Below are 15654 nucleotides of genomic sequence, written 5' to 3'. Positions count from 1 at the left end.
AGGCTCATATTTTGTTAATTCCTTTATGTCATTACAAAATTTGCTTTATTATTTACCTTAGGGCCTGGGAATCCAGGTCCTCCAATATCACCTTTTGGTCCCTGGTGATGAGAAAATAAATGTAAGTTAGCCGTGAACTTAGTGCATTTGCATTGTGATTGGCATCCTGTTTCTCTCCCCTATTATTGCACAAATCAGACTTTGCTGCTTTGAGGAGAGCTGAGAGCTGTCTGAATTTGGAAATATAACTTAAATTTAGGAAGAACTTCTCATTAATTTTTTGTTACTTTAAAAAAAAAAAAAAGAAAAAAAAAGGAATTTACTACTTACTGGTTCTCCAGGCTTTCCATTCTCTCCAGCTGGTCCTGGTCCACCAGGCAATCCCTACATGAAGGAACAGCATTATCCATGGTACAGAGATAAGTTATGCTTTTTCTATCTTCACATTTTTGCTTTTGACAAAAAGAAGTGTGGTCAACCCATTCCTTGTAACTTTTGTCAAGTGGTTGATCTGTTATATTCTATTATATTCAAAATATTATGATATCTGGCACTCTAATACAAATGTTCAGATACCTATTTTTTTTTTAATTTGGTGTGTTTGTGTTAGTCTATTAGAAATAATCAGAGAGCAATAAACACACAGCACCTGGAGGCCAGGTGGCCCTGCTGGTCCTGGTTCTCCTCTCTCCCCAGAAGCACCCTAGAATCAAACAAAGGAGGAAGAAAATCCATGAACTTGCCTGAGAACACTTTAACATACAAACACCTCCTCATCACCTCTAATCTACACCTCCTCATTGTGACCTGATGATGACATTGCACAAGCTCAAAAACCAGTGTATGTTGGTGTTGTGGTATTTGCTCTTTTCACTCCAACTCTCAGATTCAGCAGACACATTTTAACTTGATAGGAATCTGAAATGCCATAAACATTAAAGGGAGCAACAATACATTTGTGATTGAAAAGTCCAAGAGCTCTAAATAGTCTTTTCATTTCAATCTACACCAGGTATACCTGACTCAGGTTTCTCCCACCAAAGTTTTAAATATTCATTCATTAAAACAATAGCAAAGAAGAGCTCTTTTATTTGTCTTCATAAAGTGATATTTCTTTAAATCATTAAAAATGTTTTCCTTCTGCTAAATTCCCAGTATCTATCTGTAGCTGCCAGACCCCTGATCATTGCCTCGGATGGGCACTTACGGTAGGGCCTGGAGGACCTGGAAGGCCAACATCACCATTCTTCCCAGCAAGACCCTATTCAAAGACAAAATTAGGCTATGGTTAGAGAGTGATACCACTTTTGTAAGACTCAGCAAGTTATTGTTAATATTGTGTCATTACTAAACAAAATATTAGCAAAACTTACAGGTGGTCCAGGTGGTCCGCCAGGGCCTCTTTCTCCATTCTTGCCTGGTGCACCCTTACAAAAAAGAAAGACTACATTTGAAATACTTGTTTCTGGTCAGTGGACAACTGTCTAAAGCAGGAGCGTGAGATAGCCTCACTATGGAACAATTTAGTTTAACATTTGACTCATCAGGCATCAGCACAGAAGAGGAGAAATCCCACTCACCTCATTGCCCTTAGGACCAGGGAAACCCATCACACCTGGCTGGCCACGTGGGCCTGGAGGGCCGGGAGGGCCAGAGCGTCCAGACTCACCCTGATTGCCCTGGGATAAGCAAAAAGGAAAGCAAGACATGACATCTGTGAGGTGAAATAAAGCAATTCCCAGGACTCATTCAACACTGAGTGAGGGGAAGACACTGTTCAAAACTCGTGATGTGTTTTGTGCTGCAGCTGTGGCCTATCTGCTCTGTATTTTGCACAGTACCAAATGACAGAGCTTGCAGGCTGCTCTCACAATGATGCAGCATGAAAAGTGCTCTGGAAGTTAAATCGAGCAGAGAGGAGGGAATTAACCTAGCTGTGATAACAACCTGTCATGTGGACACTGTGGGATGAGGGTAGGGTTGGGTCAGCAGGGGGACTGGGATAAAATATTTGCACAATGTACGTACGGGAGGGCCAGGCTTCCCATCGCTTCCAGGGCTTCCTGGAATTCCGGGCAAGCCCTGCAAATTGAAGGGAAAAAAAAGAGTGTTATACTTCAGTTTAGAATGTACATAATCAAGTTTCAATTAATGAATATAAATATATAAAAACTATTGCATGTTATCATCCTCTTTAATAAAAAATAAAATTCTTCCCATTTCCCTCAGCCCATGAAGGGAGAAAATTGAAGAAAGCAAACAAATTTGCCAATGTTTTTTGTTTTTTTTTTTCCTGAGAGTTGTATATAAGCAAGACACCAGACATTAATCAACTAGAACAACAATTTCCTTTCATTATGTGGGAAGAAAACTATATTTAGATGGAAAAAAAGGAATTCAACAATTCTGACTGCACACCTCTACCTGAAAGCAACACAATGTGCAACACTTTTTTAACTTGTTGAAATTTCTAAATATTATTTTTGTTGTATTTTAAATAGTTCACTTTCCTTGCCACTAAAATGTTGTTTGGCTCTTAGAGACCTGCAGCTGGGCTTTTGAATGTCAATATATTTGTTGTTAGGAGTTGTTAATTCTTAGTAGAGCTACCAGAATGTTTTTCCATGTAGAACTTAGAACATCCAACTTAGATGTTGTCTACACAATAGGCCAACCCTTGAAATTTTACTGACACGTACTGTAAAAAACTGACCAACAGCTTATTTGCATTAATTACAAATAAGCAATAAATATAATACTCATGTATACTGAAATACTTAAATTAATTTCTAATTTAATTATTTAAATGTTTAAGTCTATTTACATAATAACTGAAATATAAACATATTTGAATAAAATCCTTAAATACCTAATGTTAGAATTTGCTGAAATATATAGAGCTAATGCAGAAAATCACCCAATGCTAACTCATATTAGAGGCATTTCCCATGGCAGGGCCTGGCATGTTCTGGGAGCCTCCCAAAGCCTCCTGACTCCATTGTGGCAGTGTCCTGGGAATGCCCTGTGACTCTGTTCCATTACCTGTCCCACCAGGAATGGATGCTACTACTGCCTAAAGCAACTCCTAGAAAGGATTTCTGGTTGGACTTGTCTATCACATCAGCTCAGATGAGTGATCACTAACAGAGGTTATCCCATTTTCTCAGAGATGTCCTGTCTTACTCTCATTCCAGGAAGACCTGGGCCTCCGTCTTGTCCGCGCTCTCCTGCAGGTCCGCTGGGGCCAGGGGGACCTGGGCTGCCACGCTCACCTGCAGGACCCTGGGAAGAGATGTGGAGAGTCACAGCAGGGAATCAGCATCCTACTGAATCTGGAATTGTCCATGGATTCTCCAAGAGTTTGGAGTACTCTCTTGGAGGAGGATTTGTACCTTTTCGCCTGGAAGTCCATTGCTACCGGGTAAGCCACGGAAGCCAGGGGAACCCTGCCGGACAAAAAACAAACTATGGATCACGGGCAGTATGACACAGGTAATAGCAACTGGGTTTTCTTCTAAACTATCTACCATTAGACTTATCATTATGAAAATTAATGGGGGAAAAAAGTGGAAATTCACTGTAGTAAGAAGGACTGCAGACTATTTTGCCTTTGATTGTAGCATTCCTGTTGAAATTATACCCTGTCTCACTCTATTTTTAACTAGCCCTTCATCACTACTTTTGAGTTTTCTAAAGTACTACAAAAAACAAAAATCACTTTCAGTATTGACAATTATTTTCCTCTAATTCAATACTGAGAAGAGCTCTGCTATTTTAATATTTATTTGCTACTATCTTTTTAAAAGAAATTTGAATTATAAATTTCATTTTGCAGACCCCTTTATATGTTTAGTGTGATTAATTAGTTCATTATGCGTCTTTGGTTTCCTCATAGCCACAGCAAATATTGCAATCAATTATTAAATTAGGACTTACAAATAGATCAGCACAATTGCCTTTCTGATGGGAACAGAAATCTAAAATTTGTAATGATGTTGCTATTTATTTTGTTGAATAAAACAATTTGTTGATTTCTCTGTGAGAATTATTACATTTTTGGAAAATTATTTAATATACTAGCCAATAAGCCTGTTTCTAGTTGAAATATTATAACATAGATGACATCCTGGCAATATTGTGGTTATTGATATTGAAGACGTATTAACAATAGAGATGTTGACATAAAGACATATCTTGAATGTAGAAGAATTTACATTAATTTCACTTTCCAGAACAGAAATTCTTTTGATTGTTTATTTTTGTTAACTGAGATGTAATTTTGAAATTTTGATTATTTGTTCCCCTTGTAGTTCTCATGGTTTATGATTGCTTCTCAGCAAAAATCTTTTGGTAAAACTTCCAGATATATAAGACCACTGCTTCTTCTATATCAAAAACTGAAAGAAATTAATTTTTTTCCAACTGAGACAGATCCAAGAGCTGCAATTCAGAGGAGAAACTAGAAAAGAATTCTCCCCAGTTTTGTAACCCAGTTTCATATCTAGAATATGCTGAGAAGGTGTATGGAGCCAAATTTCTCTAGGAAGTGTTTTGAACTTCAGAATTTTCTGTCTCTCTCTTGGCTCAAAAGGCCATGTACCACAGCTCACCCTTTCTCCAGGGGTACCAGGTACTCCGTTCTGCCCGGGTTCTCCGTTCGCGCCTCTTTTCCCTTCCTCACCAGGAGGCCCAGGAGCACCTGGGGTGCCATTTTCACCCTGCCAACAACAGAAACCAAGCACATCAGTGAGTTAGAAGTCTCCAAAAAACCAAACATGTTTTGCAGGGAAAGATTCAGGGTTCAGACTTCCTTGAAAGAAGTCTCTGGACACATTTTGAAGTCACTTACGCGCTCGCCTTTTGGGCCTGGCTCTCCTTTTGCACCATCCTTACCAGGGTCTCCCTAAAAAGTACAAAATCCCATTAAAATTATGGGTTGCAGCTGGGCATCATTCTGGAGCTACTAGACGTACTGAAATACTAGGAAGTAGACATAATATTTCAAATTATTGACTCCTTTATTTTTATTAATTATTCTGCAAAGGAATCAGCATGCACTGGCTGAACCTGTAAGTAGAAGCCATGGGGCTCCTTAAAAATGCAGTAAAGAAGTGATAGAATCTTAAAAACCATTGAGTAAAATTTGATGTCTGTTCCTGAGCTATTTCAGACATCATTGAGTCGTTTGTTGAAAGCCCCCGAATATTTTCTCTGACAAAGAGCTACATGTGGTGTAAGGCTGTAAGGAAAGGGCCTGCTGGGGTAAGTGACAGTGAAAGACCAGGTACAACTCATGGGGTTTAGTGGACTGTGGACTCAGCCCTTGGGAATTAAAACCAGTAAAAATAAGATTGCAAAACAACAGATTTTGTCTGATGTAGCAAATTTATACAAGCAGTATCTTTGCTGTATCTGAATTGGTAGATAATTTAGGAAAGCAATTAGGTATTATCACCATATTTATATATAATCTTTATATAGCAATACCTATATGTATGAAACAAAATATGCTATATGCTTATTAAAAAAAGAGCCTATTTTCATTATAGAATAATTTATTAGACTATTTCTAGTGAGTAGGAGAAGATCAATGGTATTTTTTAATGGTATCAGGCTTCCACTCTATTTGTTGGTACAACCAGTGTAAGTACCATTAGTAACTCACCGGACTGCCTTTTGCCCCAGGGTTTCCACTTGCTCCTGGAGGGCCTGGAAGACCACGGCCTCCTGGCAGACCAGGAGCACCAGGAATACCAGAAGGTCCCTGCAGAGAGAGAACAACAGACAGAGATGAAGAGAGAGGAGCATTGATGGACTCTCCCCAGTCCAGTGACCCTCACAAACAGAGTGCAGAAGAGGCAGAGATGTGGAAAGTACTCACCATTTCACCCTTGTTGCCAGGGCTTCCAGCTCTTCCAGGAGGGCCCTGGAAAAATAAATATCTCAGTAACCAGTGTTGCTAACCCAGGACCAGAACAAAGAGCTCTGTGAAGAGCAGGTGACACAGCACCTCTCAGGTCCCAAGTGTTATTGATGTACCTGAGGCCCCGGTGGCCCAGCATTACCCTGAGGACCAGGTTCTCCCCTCTCTCCAGGACTACCACTAACACCAGCAGGACCAGGAGGACCAGCTTCACCCTAGGGAAAAAAACCCAGTAAAATGAGAAAATGAAGGCATTTTAGTCATCTCCAGGGCAATCAGCATTAAATAGTTTCTACCACTCAGTGGTTTGCTGTGATCATTTATGAAGGTGATGAGGACTGGGTTTGTCTCATGCTGCATATAGCACATGTGTTCTAGGCTTGCAAAGAGTGTAATAGCAGCCAGGAAAAGGAGGGCTCATAAAATAATGATGTAGAGTGACATCAGCTGTGTAACTAGAGAAAGGACCAAATCCCATGTAGTTATGTGTCTTTAGTTGAATACCTTAAAACCTGGAGAGCCTGGAAATCCTGCAGTTCCAGGGGGACCTGGGGGACCCTTAAAAGTGAAAGAAATACTATTAATGCAAAAGGTAAAAGCCATATGGAATTAATCGTAAGTTAAAAAAGGGAGTCTGATTATGGGATTTTTCTCTGAGTAAGGAAACACCTGGAAAATAGCAAATATAAATCATGCTGTAAAAGATGAGATTTGGCTAGTCCTAAAATATCACACCTACATCTTAGTTACCCTGACTTTTACATGTTCAGCTGAATTTCTGTGTTTTAAATTTTAAAACATGAAATCTATCATTAGGGAGATTAAGTTATAAAAAACTTTCAAAATTTTTTCTAATTATACAAAAAGGAGAAAAGAAAGCCAATACAGCTGTTATACACACAAGTGGACATGCTCGGGTTTCTAGGCAGATAGGAAAGAAAAATATTTGCCAACTCCAGACAGCTGAATAATTTATTTGATAAGATCATTCAAAATTTGATCTTCATAAAGAGTAGCAATTCCATCCATCTGTAGTTATCTGAGAATAATCTGGGTTCGGATTTTTGCATTTCCTGATTTAGTGTTAAAACTCTCCTATTGCCCTGTGTCCTTTAAGTATATTAACTAACACAATGAAATATACACAATTGCAACACAATTAAATATAATGCTCATTCTTGAATAAACCCAATTTTGGGTTTGTTGGTACTGCAGAACATCAGCCAGAAGTAATTAGACTAAAACAACACAAATACTGAAAGTCAAAGTTGCCTTACAGGTGGACCTGCTGCTCCTGGAGATCCATCTTTGCCATGGGCACCCTACAGAAAGAAGAGAAGTATTAGATACAGAGCACTACTTTGGACACAGAACCCACATCCTTTCGTGTCCATGACACAGAGACCGTATTTTTGGGTCTGTTCTTTCCCACTTATTTGACTAAGACCCAAGGATTCCTTAAATGAGACATTCCAAAGTAATAATTAATTAAATATTTTGTGAAGGAATATCCAACACTTTACGTGACTTGCACTGTGGCAGGAAGATGTAAAAATACATTCCTGTTAAATTTCTTAAGGAAATAACAGCTACATTCACGTGTGAATAAGGAAGATTGCAGTAGATGTGTACTTCAAAGTAACAGTTACTTCTGATTCACATAAAAAGCTAAATTTCACTCCAAAAACCTGATGAACACTGATGACTTAAACCCTGCTGCCTGTCTTGTAGCCATATTAGACCAGACCCTCTGCTCAGGTTATGCAGTGTCTGCACAAACAAGGGGCTGGCTGTAAACTGCTTTGCTGGTTGTGTTGAATGCTATGAACTAAGAATTCCTTCAGAGCAAGGGATGTACCCTCTAACCTGTCAAAGGGGAATTTTATCATTTCCCACAAGTTACTTCTGAGATTGCATTTTTTCCCCTCTCTCTACCGTCCCCAGCCACTCTTTGCTTCCACTCCTCCCTGCTTCTCTTTGCCAAACCTGAGCTTATGCTGAAACACTAGCTCTTCCTCAATGTGCAATCTACTAATTTCAAAAAGTGAAATGGTGAACATGTTGTGGGTTAGAAGTGTTACATTTTTAATTGGGGACTGAAAAGTTTTCATGTGACTTTTTTTTCAAATGCTATATAGTTTTTTACTCCTTTGCATTACAACTGCTTTAAGGAAGTAGGGGATTCTCAACGTATTGAATCCAAGTATGTGCTGCCTCTGGATAAGAACAATGTCTGCAATTACTTACAGGGCCACCGGGATTCCCAGGTCTTCCTCTTTCTCCAGCTGGACCTCTTGGTCCCTAGAAAACATGTAAAAATGAATTAAATGGCTTCTAAAATCAGATGGCTGAGCAAAGAGACATTGCTCTTATTTGTATAACTCACTATGGTCCACTGTATGTGGTAATTAAAATTAAAAGGATCAACTCAGCTAACATTTAAACACTCCAGGATGCACATATTTACCGGTTGGCCTGGTGCTCCATTTACTCCAGGAAGACCAGTTTCACCCTGTTACAGAGAAAAAAAACCAATGAACTTTGGTGAGAACATTTTTTGGTTTATTCAAGGGAAAGAGACACAGAAAAAAGCCCAATTTGCTATCCTTTCTGTGGGGCGCTGAGTGTCCTTAGCATGAACTGAGTTCTGAGAAGTGTAAACAAGTGTCAAATCAAAAATTAAACAGGAAATAAAAATTAGAAAGACTCAAAAGACTCAACCACAAAAGCTTTCAAAATACTATGCAGGAAAGTCAGATGACCAAGGCTTGTCTCTTCATTTTGGTATCCCATGTTTATTATGGCTGGAAAACTGGGACATGAATGTCTAACTCCTTTGGAATGGTTTGTATTCTTTTCATGGAGGTATTAAATGGATTTCTTTAATGCTTATTATATTTTTATAATTGTTTAAGATGCAAAGGACAGATATACAACAAATAATGGGGTCATTACCTATTTAGAAAGATGACACTCTAGATTTTTACCTTTGGACCAGGAGCACCACTGTCACCTTTGGCACCATCTTTTCCATCAAAACCCTGTGGGAAAGTAAAACCATATCTGTGAATTGTATTCCTCCTGCATTCTGGAAAACTTGATTCCTCTTGGCAAAATATTAAGCCCCCAAAAGAGACATATTTTCAATAATGAGTGCTATCAGCTGTTGGAACCCTTTTTGGCATTAGTGATGGAGCTCTGCAACTGAGGCAACCAGAAAAAACTTGAATCTTTGTTATGGAAGTTCAGATGACGTTGTGCAGAAATTAACTTTAATTCTGTGATTCAGTCTTGGAAATGATGACTGGAAGATCACAACTCTGCAACACCATCATTCAAGGAGAGTAACAGACTCAGTTATAATCAACATACTCAATACTTACTCGTTGGCCTTTCATCCCAGGCATCCCAGGCATTCCAGGGTGTCCTTTGTGACCCTAAACACATAAATATAGAAAGATTAATAAGTCATGTACTTATTGTATGAAGAACACAAGCCATTGTTCACTGTATGTCATGTTCACTTGACTAACTTGATATGGGAAAACAAAACCTATGATTAGAAGAGCATTGTTATTAGGAGATTTTCCATACCGGTAATCCAGGGATTCCACGATCTCCATTCCTGCCTGGTCTTCCTGGTTCTCCCTGTTGAAAGAAAAATTTTTTTTCGTGTTTTGTTATTGCTTGACTTACTGGCAAGGCACCAGTTGTGGCAGAAGAAGGTGAGTTGGAATAAGCAGGGGAAACTTCCACCAAAGACTGTGGTGGTCTTGCAAATCCTCTCAGGGTGACAGTTCACTCTGTCACTGCCTTCTGGAAAACAACTGCCAGGATTTATAAACTCAGCCTTTAACAAGATTCTAGTTGATTTCTAAGTTACTTCAAGATAACCTTTAGCAAGAGATGATCCCAGAAAACTTATACTTCTTAGTAAAACACTCAAAAAGGACACAAGATGTATGTTTGCACCTTGGCTGGTACTCCACCTGTTCAGGACTCCCAGCTATACCAGAGACAATGGTGTCAATGGCTCTAAGTCCCATAGTAAGATTTCAAGGGAGCAGAAAGCTACCACTACTGTTTGATTTTCTTTATAACTGCTAATTTATTTTGCACCAAATAAATAACATGTTTCATGCTTATGTGTTTTGCTTTTGTGTTTTTTTTTTTTTTTTAATCAATCAAATTGCCTGCTAAAATTGAACCTTTAAAGGAATGGACAATTAGACCTTATGTAAACTAAATTTACTTTCTCAAAGTCATGTTTTCAAATGGAGAAATAGGGAGATGTTAAAAATTAAAACGTAATAATATCAATGCCCACTGTTGTCTTGCAACTTAATGAACTTTTTTCTTCCTATTTATTAATAATGGGATGAATAATAGTGAACTTACATCTTTTCCTGGTGGACCAACTGGGCCTATCATTCCAACAGGACCTGGAGGTCCCTGTAGAAAAGTAATTATTATTAACTACAATAATAAAAATATTAAGTCTTTTTCAAGCTAAAAATGCATTAGGCATCATAAATATTTGTACATTTGACATGCATTGTAATAAACAAAGAGGATAAACTGCAAAATTTCCATGCACTGCAGAGGAAATTCATGCTTTTAAGGTTATGTCTTTAGCATACACAGCGATACTGAATGGGTACATACGGGAGGGCCAGGTTGTCCTGGTTCTCCAGGGGAGCCCTGGTATCCAGCAGAGCCCTGGAATGCAGCAAAAAACTCAGTCAAGATGTGAGCAGCTACATGCACCATTCCATGGTGCAGTTATATTTTATAATCTTGTAATTGTCAAGAAAAATACAGTCAGATCAGTCAACAAGTGACCAAAGGTGAAATTACCAGAAACAGGTAGAACATGCCTCCATGAAAACAGAATTAACCTGCTCCTCTAAAAGGAGATGGATGTTGAAAAACTCAGACCCTTGGTGTGTTCACTGAATGTGTATCCCACTTTCCTTTACCTCCTGTTAATTTTTTGTAAGGATAGACATTTGGGAGTGTCAATAGGATGTCAGGCAGTGCCATGTCTTCAAATAATGTTGACTGACACCCCATGGACTTGCAGAAATCTCAAGGTGTACACAAAGATTTAAGCCAGCACAATATATTGACCTCAGCTCTTGAGTCTTGGTGATGGTACAGCCCAAGATGACATTTATGCATAAAATTCTTCAGCATAGTATCCAGTTTTATCAGTTGAAAAGGTGCTTAATATTTATGACAGGGAAAAGGAGGAGCTCATATAAAAGAATACAAGATGATTATGAGAAGATTAATGTTACTTACAGGGGGACCTGCATGACCAGGTGGGCCAGGGGGGCCACTGGGGCCAGGGGGTCCTGGAAAGCCACTCTACAGCATAGATTAAGAAAACAGTAGTTACATTAATGTAATATAGCTATGAAGCTTAATATAGCTGCAATAGCCATGAATAACTGTGAAATAAACTTTTACATAATTTGTTCAGAGAAAAATCCTCAGTGACCTGCACTTGGTGCAGTAAAAAGGGAGCAGCAGTATATTCACACAGTGTCGAAGAAATACATTTTCTAGTTGTCCCTTCAGAAAAGGCTTCACTGGGTTGCTCCTTGCATGCTTGGCTAAAATACTCCCAAAGGTGTTTTCAGAGCTGCAGCTTTTCATTTTTGAGTCACTACTGCCCTTTTCTAGACCCCAGGGGGATGTTCAGAACCCTGCTTTTCAGCTGCCTGAAGGGGAAGAATAGAAAGTACAACTGAATTTGTTAGATAGGGAAAATGAGTGTCAGCTTCTCTTCCATGTAACTGAGCTTAATTAGCCCAACATTAGACTCCTCATGACCTAGAGATACACTGAATTAAGGCCATAGTTTTTCTGTAGTCAGCAAGGCAAACATTTTCACCAGTGAAACATTTTCTGAACTTCAACAGTACTAAGCCATAAGAAAAAAATGAGGTCTGGACTAATCAAAACCTCAATATTTCTACTTCTTGTAGCAACAGCCACAAAAGCATTTGATACTGCAGAACAGAAAACATAAGTTAGCACAGTGATCTACTGCAGCCATAGGGGGTTCTTTAAAAGAAAACTTTTTTAAAAATAAACTCTTCATGCGTGTCCTACAGCCAGCAGAATCACATATATGGATGATATGAGGATCACTGTGTGCTGCAGTACTGGCAGAATATTCCATAGTTAATATTGCATGGAATGTGTTTCATGGGATATTGTCATATTGAGTCAGAAAAAGTAATGTATTACAATTTTATCAACTGAATTTTCATAATACAAGATTATCAGTATTACTGATAAACTAGCATATATAGGACAGTACCCTACTATATTACAAAAATAAATAATAGTAGTTCACAGTTGTCTTTTGACTAAAAAACAGAGATATTTTAATATTTGCTATTTTCTAGGAGAGAAGTACAGCAAGAGGCAGAGCTGTGAGGGTTTGGGAAATGGGGCTGCCTCTGATATGTGAATACAATGGGCAGTCCCTGTTAATTGTTAGAACACATTTGGTATAAAGGAACTATAGATCCAACCAGGATCAAAGCCATGAACTCATCAATAACAATCAATCAATTGTATGGCTATAAACAAATGAAATATAATCTTTTTCAAGTTACACACTGAGGATATAAACTGATAGTTAGGGTGTGCTTGCTGCTAGAATCTCCAGATTCTGAACAGATGAGCATCCTCCAGTTAGAGAATGTGCACTGGTGGAAAGAGACAAAGACAATACGTGGATGTTACATGGGCAAGTGAAGAGGAACTGTGATGTAAAGCACAAAACCAGTCTACAAGTGGTGTAAAGCCATGGGAGTGAATGCAGCAGTGGAGAGATGTGTGATTGAGGAAATACCAGGCATGGTAACCACACACAGCCAATATTGATACTGTATTTTACTGTTTTGTTAATATTCCAAATTATTTAAGTTTGTATATTTATTAATTTGGAGTATTTAAATTCAATTTGAAGAATTTATAAAATAATAAAGAAATTGGTCTATGTAATGAAAATTATAAATGCTATTTAGTAATTTCAGCCACATCTGCCTGCAACTGCTGGCACTTACTTTGAGGTCATGTATGCTGTGATGCAATATAAAAGCCCTTAGGACCTGAAAATATACAGGCAACCCTGAAGATGTTCTAGGGCGCTCAATAAAGTAGTTTGGTGGGGTTTTTTTTAACCCAAATCCAGGAGTCAGAGCACAAGAAATCACTAATCACTTCCAGGGAAAAAGCCAAAACAGAGAGGAGTTAACCAGAGTTGTTAGCTGAAGGTGCCTCTGTTATCTGCCTGGTTCAGCACACCCGAAATTGAGACACCAAGCAGCAGACTGTAGATGGTATGACAGCTGTGGGTGAAAACTGTGAGGAGTGAATATGAATCAATGAATAAACAAGGACAAAAGTGGATGGTTGAAGAAAAATGCATGCATGATCATATTAGCAAATGAAAGAGGTAGAAATAGATTAAAATAAATGTGAGAAAATGATGGCTATATTTCAGGAAAAAGAGCTGTTGTGATTAGTAAACCTTATTTCACAAGATGATTGAATGGAATTCCTCTCCTCCCTCCATTTTCTTGGAACTGCCTTACTATGCTACAAGGTGTGATACCCAAACCATGTTATGCAGAATTGGGCTGAAAATAGTGATTATGCTTAATGAAGCACAGCCAATTTCCAGTAGCAGCAATTCACCACACCCCCAAGTAGCAGGTTGCCTGAATCAAGAACACTTCATGTGGAATATCTCTAAATCCCAGTGCCTAGAAGGAGAATCATGAGGTGCAACATTCAGATTTATATTACACATGAAGCATAGCTCAGGTACAACTCTTTGAGGCAGTCCATGCTTTTTTTCTCTTAAAAATCTGAAAATCTTGGACCAGGTCTAGCAGGCAAATACAGCACCCTTAGTACACAGTCCGAGTAGCTGTGGGTAAAATAATGGTAATTGTAAAAAGAAAAAAAGAAAATATTTTGAGTTTTGGAATTAACAAAGTTTATAAGAAGGGTTTACTCACTTGTTATCAGGCAAGTTTGAATTGTGGAAAAGTTAGCACGTGTGGAATATCATACTCAGTAAAGACAAATTTCACTGAGTGGGTGAAGGAAGATTAAAGGCAGTGGAAGAAGTAAAAATTGCTGGAAGGAAGGGAGGAAATTAGTGGGAGAATATCAAGCAGATAAATGAGGAATGTAGATGAAACAGAAAGGGAAAAATGTTTAGGTAGTGTAAGAAGGTGAATCATAGACAGAGATCAGGAAAAGTAAGGTAAGAAACTGAAGAAAGAAAGCAAAAAATAAAAACATCTAGATGATCTATAGCTACTTTCTAGAATAGTGTTGCTGAACAAACTGGTGCCTTTTCAACTTGCAGGCAATATTGAAATGAAAACTTATATATTGCTAGATTAAAATCAGAATACATACACACCCAAGGTATAATCTATGAGCAGAAAATGTGCTCTTTAAAAAGAAGAGAGGGCAGAAAAAAAGCTTTATCATCTTACAATGGGTTGTGGGTACCCGATACCAGCTCCACCAGCCTTCACATCATAGGAGTCATACTGTGGAGAAAAACTCTATAAAAGAAATAAAGAAAAAAGAGAGAGGAAAAAAAAAAGAAAAAAAAAATTGTGATTGCTACAAACCAAATAAGTATTTTTTTACAGTGGTACAGCAAATGCATGAAAATAACTAATTTGTATCTGAGCAGTATTAGCTTGACCTATAGCTGCCATATATTTACATAAGAGAAGCCCGGCCAGTGTCTTCCTTCTGAGGTCGTGGTGACATTAGCTGCCTAGGCTGGGCACATCCATTTTTCTTCCTGACAGCTGGGTCTCAGCTGAACCACAAATTTACCTTTCTCTCTCCTTTTACTCTGGCTTGACTCCTTCTTAGCTTCTTTCCCCGTTTTCTCTGTCTCTTTTCTGTTGGACCTAGCTCTCACTCAAGGAAGTTGATGAAATATTTTCTGTTGCACTAAAGAGCACAGCTGTTTATTATCATCATTTTCCTGATTTCTTTTACCTGTGCCTAACGAATGACTCATTTCACATGAGCAGACAGTCAAATGATGTGGCATTAGTGCAGTGATGCCTTATTGGCCCACAGGTGGTTGAGCAGGAAGGGCTGAACTTGTGCTGTTCCCCCAAAGCACCGTGGATCCAGCTCCTGCACTAACCAGGTGTAGGAGTCCTGTGTTCCTGATCTTCCTGTCAAGATCCAACACCACATCTTTGATACAGGGTTGGAATGGGAGGATAATTCAGCCTGTTTTCCTCTCCTGTGTTTGCCTCTCCAAACCCCAAACCAGTGTCACAGGTGGCCACTGGGACTGGTAAACTGACCAACAGCTCAGTCCTGCAGAGGCAATCCCTTTCAGGATTAAATAAAAACAACACATCTTTCCTCACTTCCTGGCTTACCTAGGAGTGGGAAGCATATATGGAAGTTATAATCAGTGTATTCAAAAGTAGCAATTGTTTTAACATACAATTTTTATCAGCTTTGTGCTAAAGAAATCCCATCTTGTAAACCTGGGCTTGGTGACATGCATGGATGACAAAGTCACCCTGTAACAAAGCACTGCCTGGGGCTCAGTGCTAATAAAGTTCAGTTACAATCAGCTTCTTGCTGGATGTGCCCAGCTCTTCTGAAGTGACTTCAGTGAGCATTCAGTGAGCCAGAAACAAAGACATGAC

General features: G+C 38.7%; 1 protein-coding gene across 1 annotated transcript in view; it reads right to left on the bottom strand.

The window, feature by feature from the left end:
- The window catches only part of COL3A1 (collagen type III alpha 1 chain), a 48670-nt gene that overhangs the window by 12626 nt on the left and 20390 nt on the right, over positions 1 to 15654 (bottom strand). The window contains exons 5-29 of the mRNA XM_064433809.1: positions 14458 to 14529; positions 11228 to 11293; positions 10589 to 10642; positions 10322 to 10375; positions 9518 to 9571; positions 9307 to 9360; positions 8911 to 8964; positions 8391 to 8435; positions 8171 to 8224; positions 7201 to 7245; positions 6428 to 6481; positions 6040 to 6138; positions 5882 to 5926; positions 5666 to 5764; positions 4850 to 4903; positions 4611 to 4718; positions 3393 to 3446; positions 3184 to 3282; positions 2029 to 2082; positions 1581 to 1679; positions 1374 to 1427; positions 1208 to 1261; positions 650 to 703; positions 331 to 384; positions 57 to 101 (exon numbers count right to left, since the gene is read on the bottom strand). Coding sequence (XP_064289879.1) covers positions 57 to 101; positions 331 to 384; positions 650 to 703; positions 1208 to 1261; positions 1374 to 1427; positions 1581 to 1679; positions 2029 to 2082; positions 3184 to 3282; positions 3393 to 3446; positions 4611 to 4718; positions 4850 to 4903; positions 5666 to 5764; positions 5882 to 5926; positions 6040 to 6138; positions 6428 to 6481; positions 7201 to 7245; positions 8171 to 8224; positions 8391 to 8435; positions 8911 to 8964; positions 9307 to 9360; positions 9518 to 9571; positions 10322 to 10375; positions 10589 to 10642; positions 11228 to 11293; positions 14458 to 14529 — 1578 coding nt within the window. The remainder of the gene's footprint in view (positions 1 to 56; positions 102 to 330; positions 385 to 649; positions 704 to 1207; positions 1262 to 1373; positions 1428 to 1580; positions 1680 to 2028; positions 2083 to 3183; positions 3283 to 3392; positions 3447 to 4610; positions 4719 to 4849; positions 4904 to 5665; positions 5765 to 5881; positions 5927 to 6039; positions 6139 to 6427; positions 6482 to 7200; positions 7246 to 8170; positions 8225 to 8390; positions 8436 to 8910; positions 8965 to 9306; positions 9361 to 9517; positions 9572 to 10321; positions 10376 to 10588; positions 10643 to 11227; positions 11294 to 14457; positions 14530 to 15654) is intronic.

This window comes from Passer domesticus, chromosome 10 (assembly GCF_036417665.1).
Source record: "Passer domesticus isolate bPasDom1 chromosome 10, bPasDom1.hap1, whole genome shotgun sequence".
Classification (NCBI taxonomy): domain Eukaryota; kingdom Metazoa; phylum Chordata; class Aves; order Passeriformes; family Passeridae; genus Passer; species Passer domesticus.
Note: the sequence above shows the minus strand (reverse complement) of the source record. Positions and strands in the feature narration are given on the sequence as shown.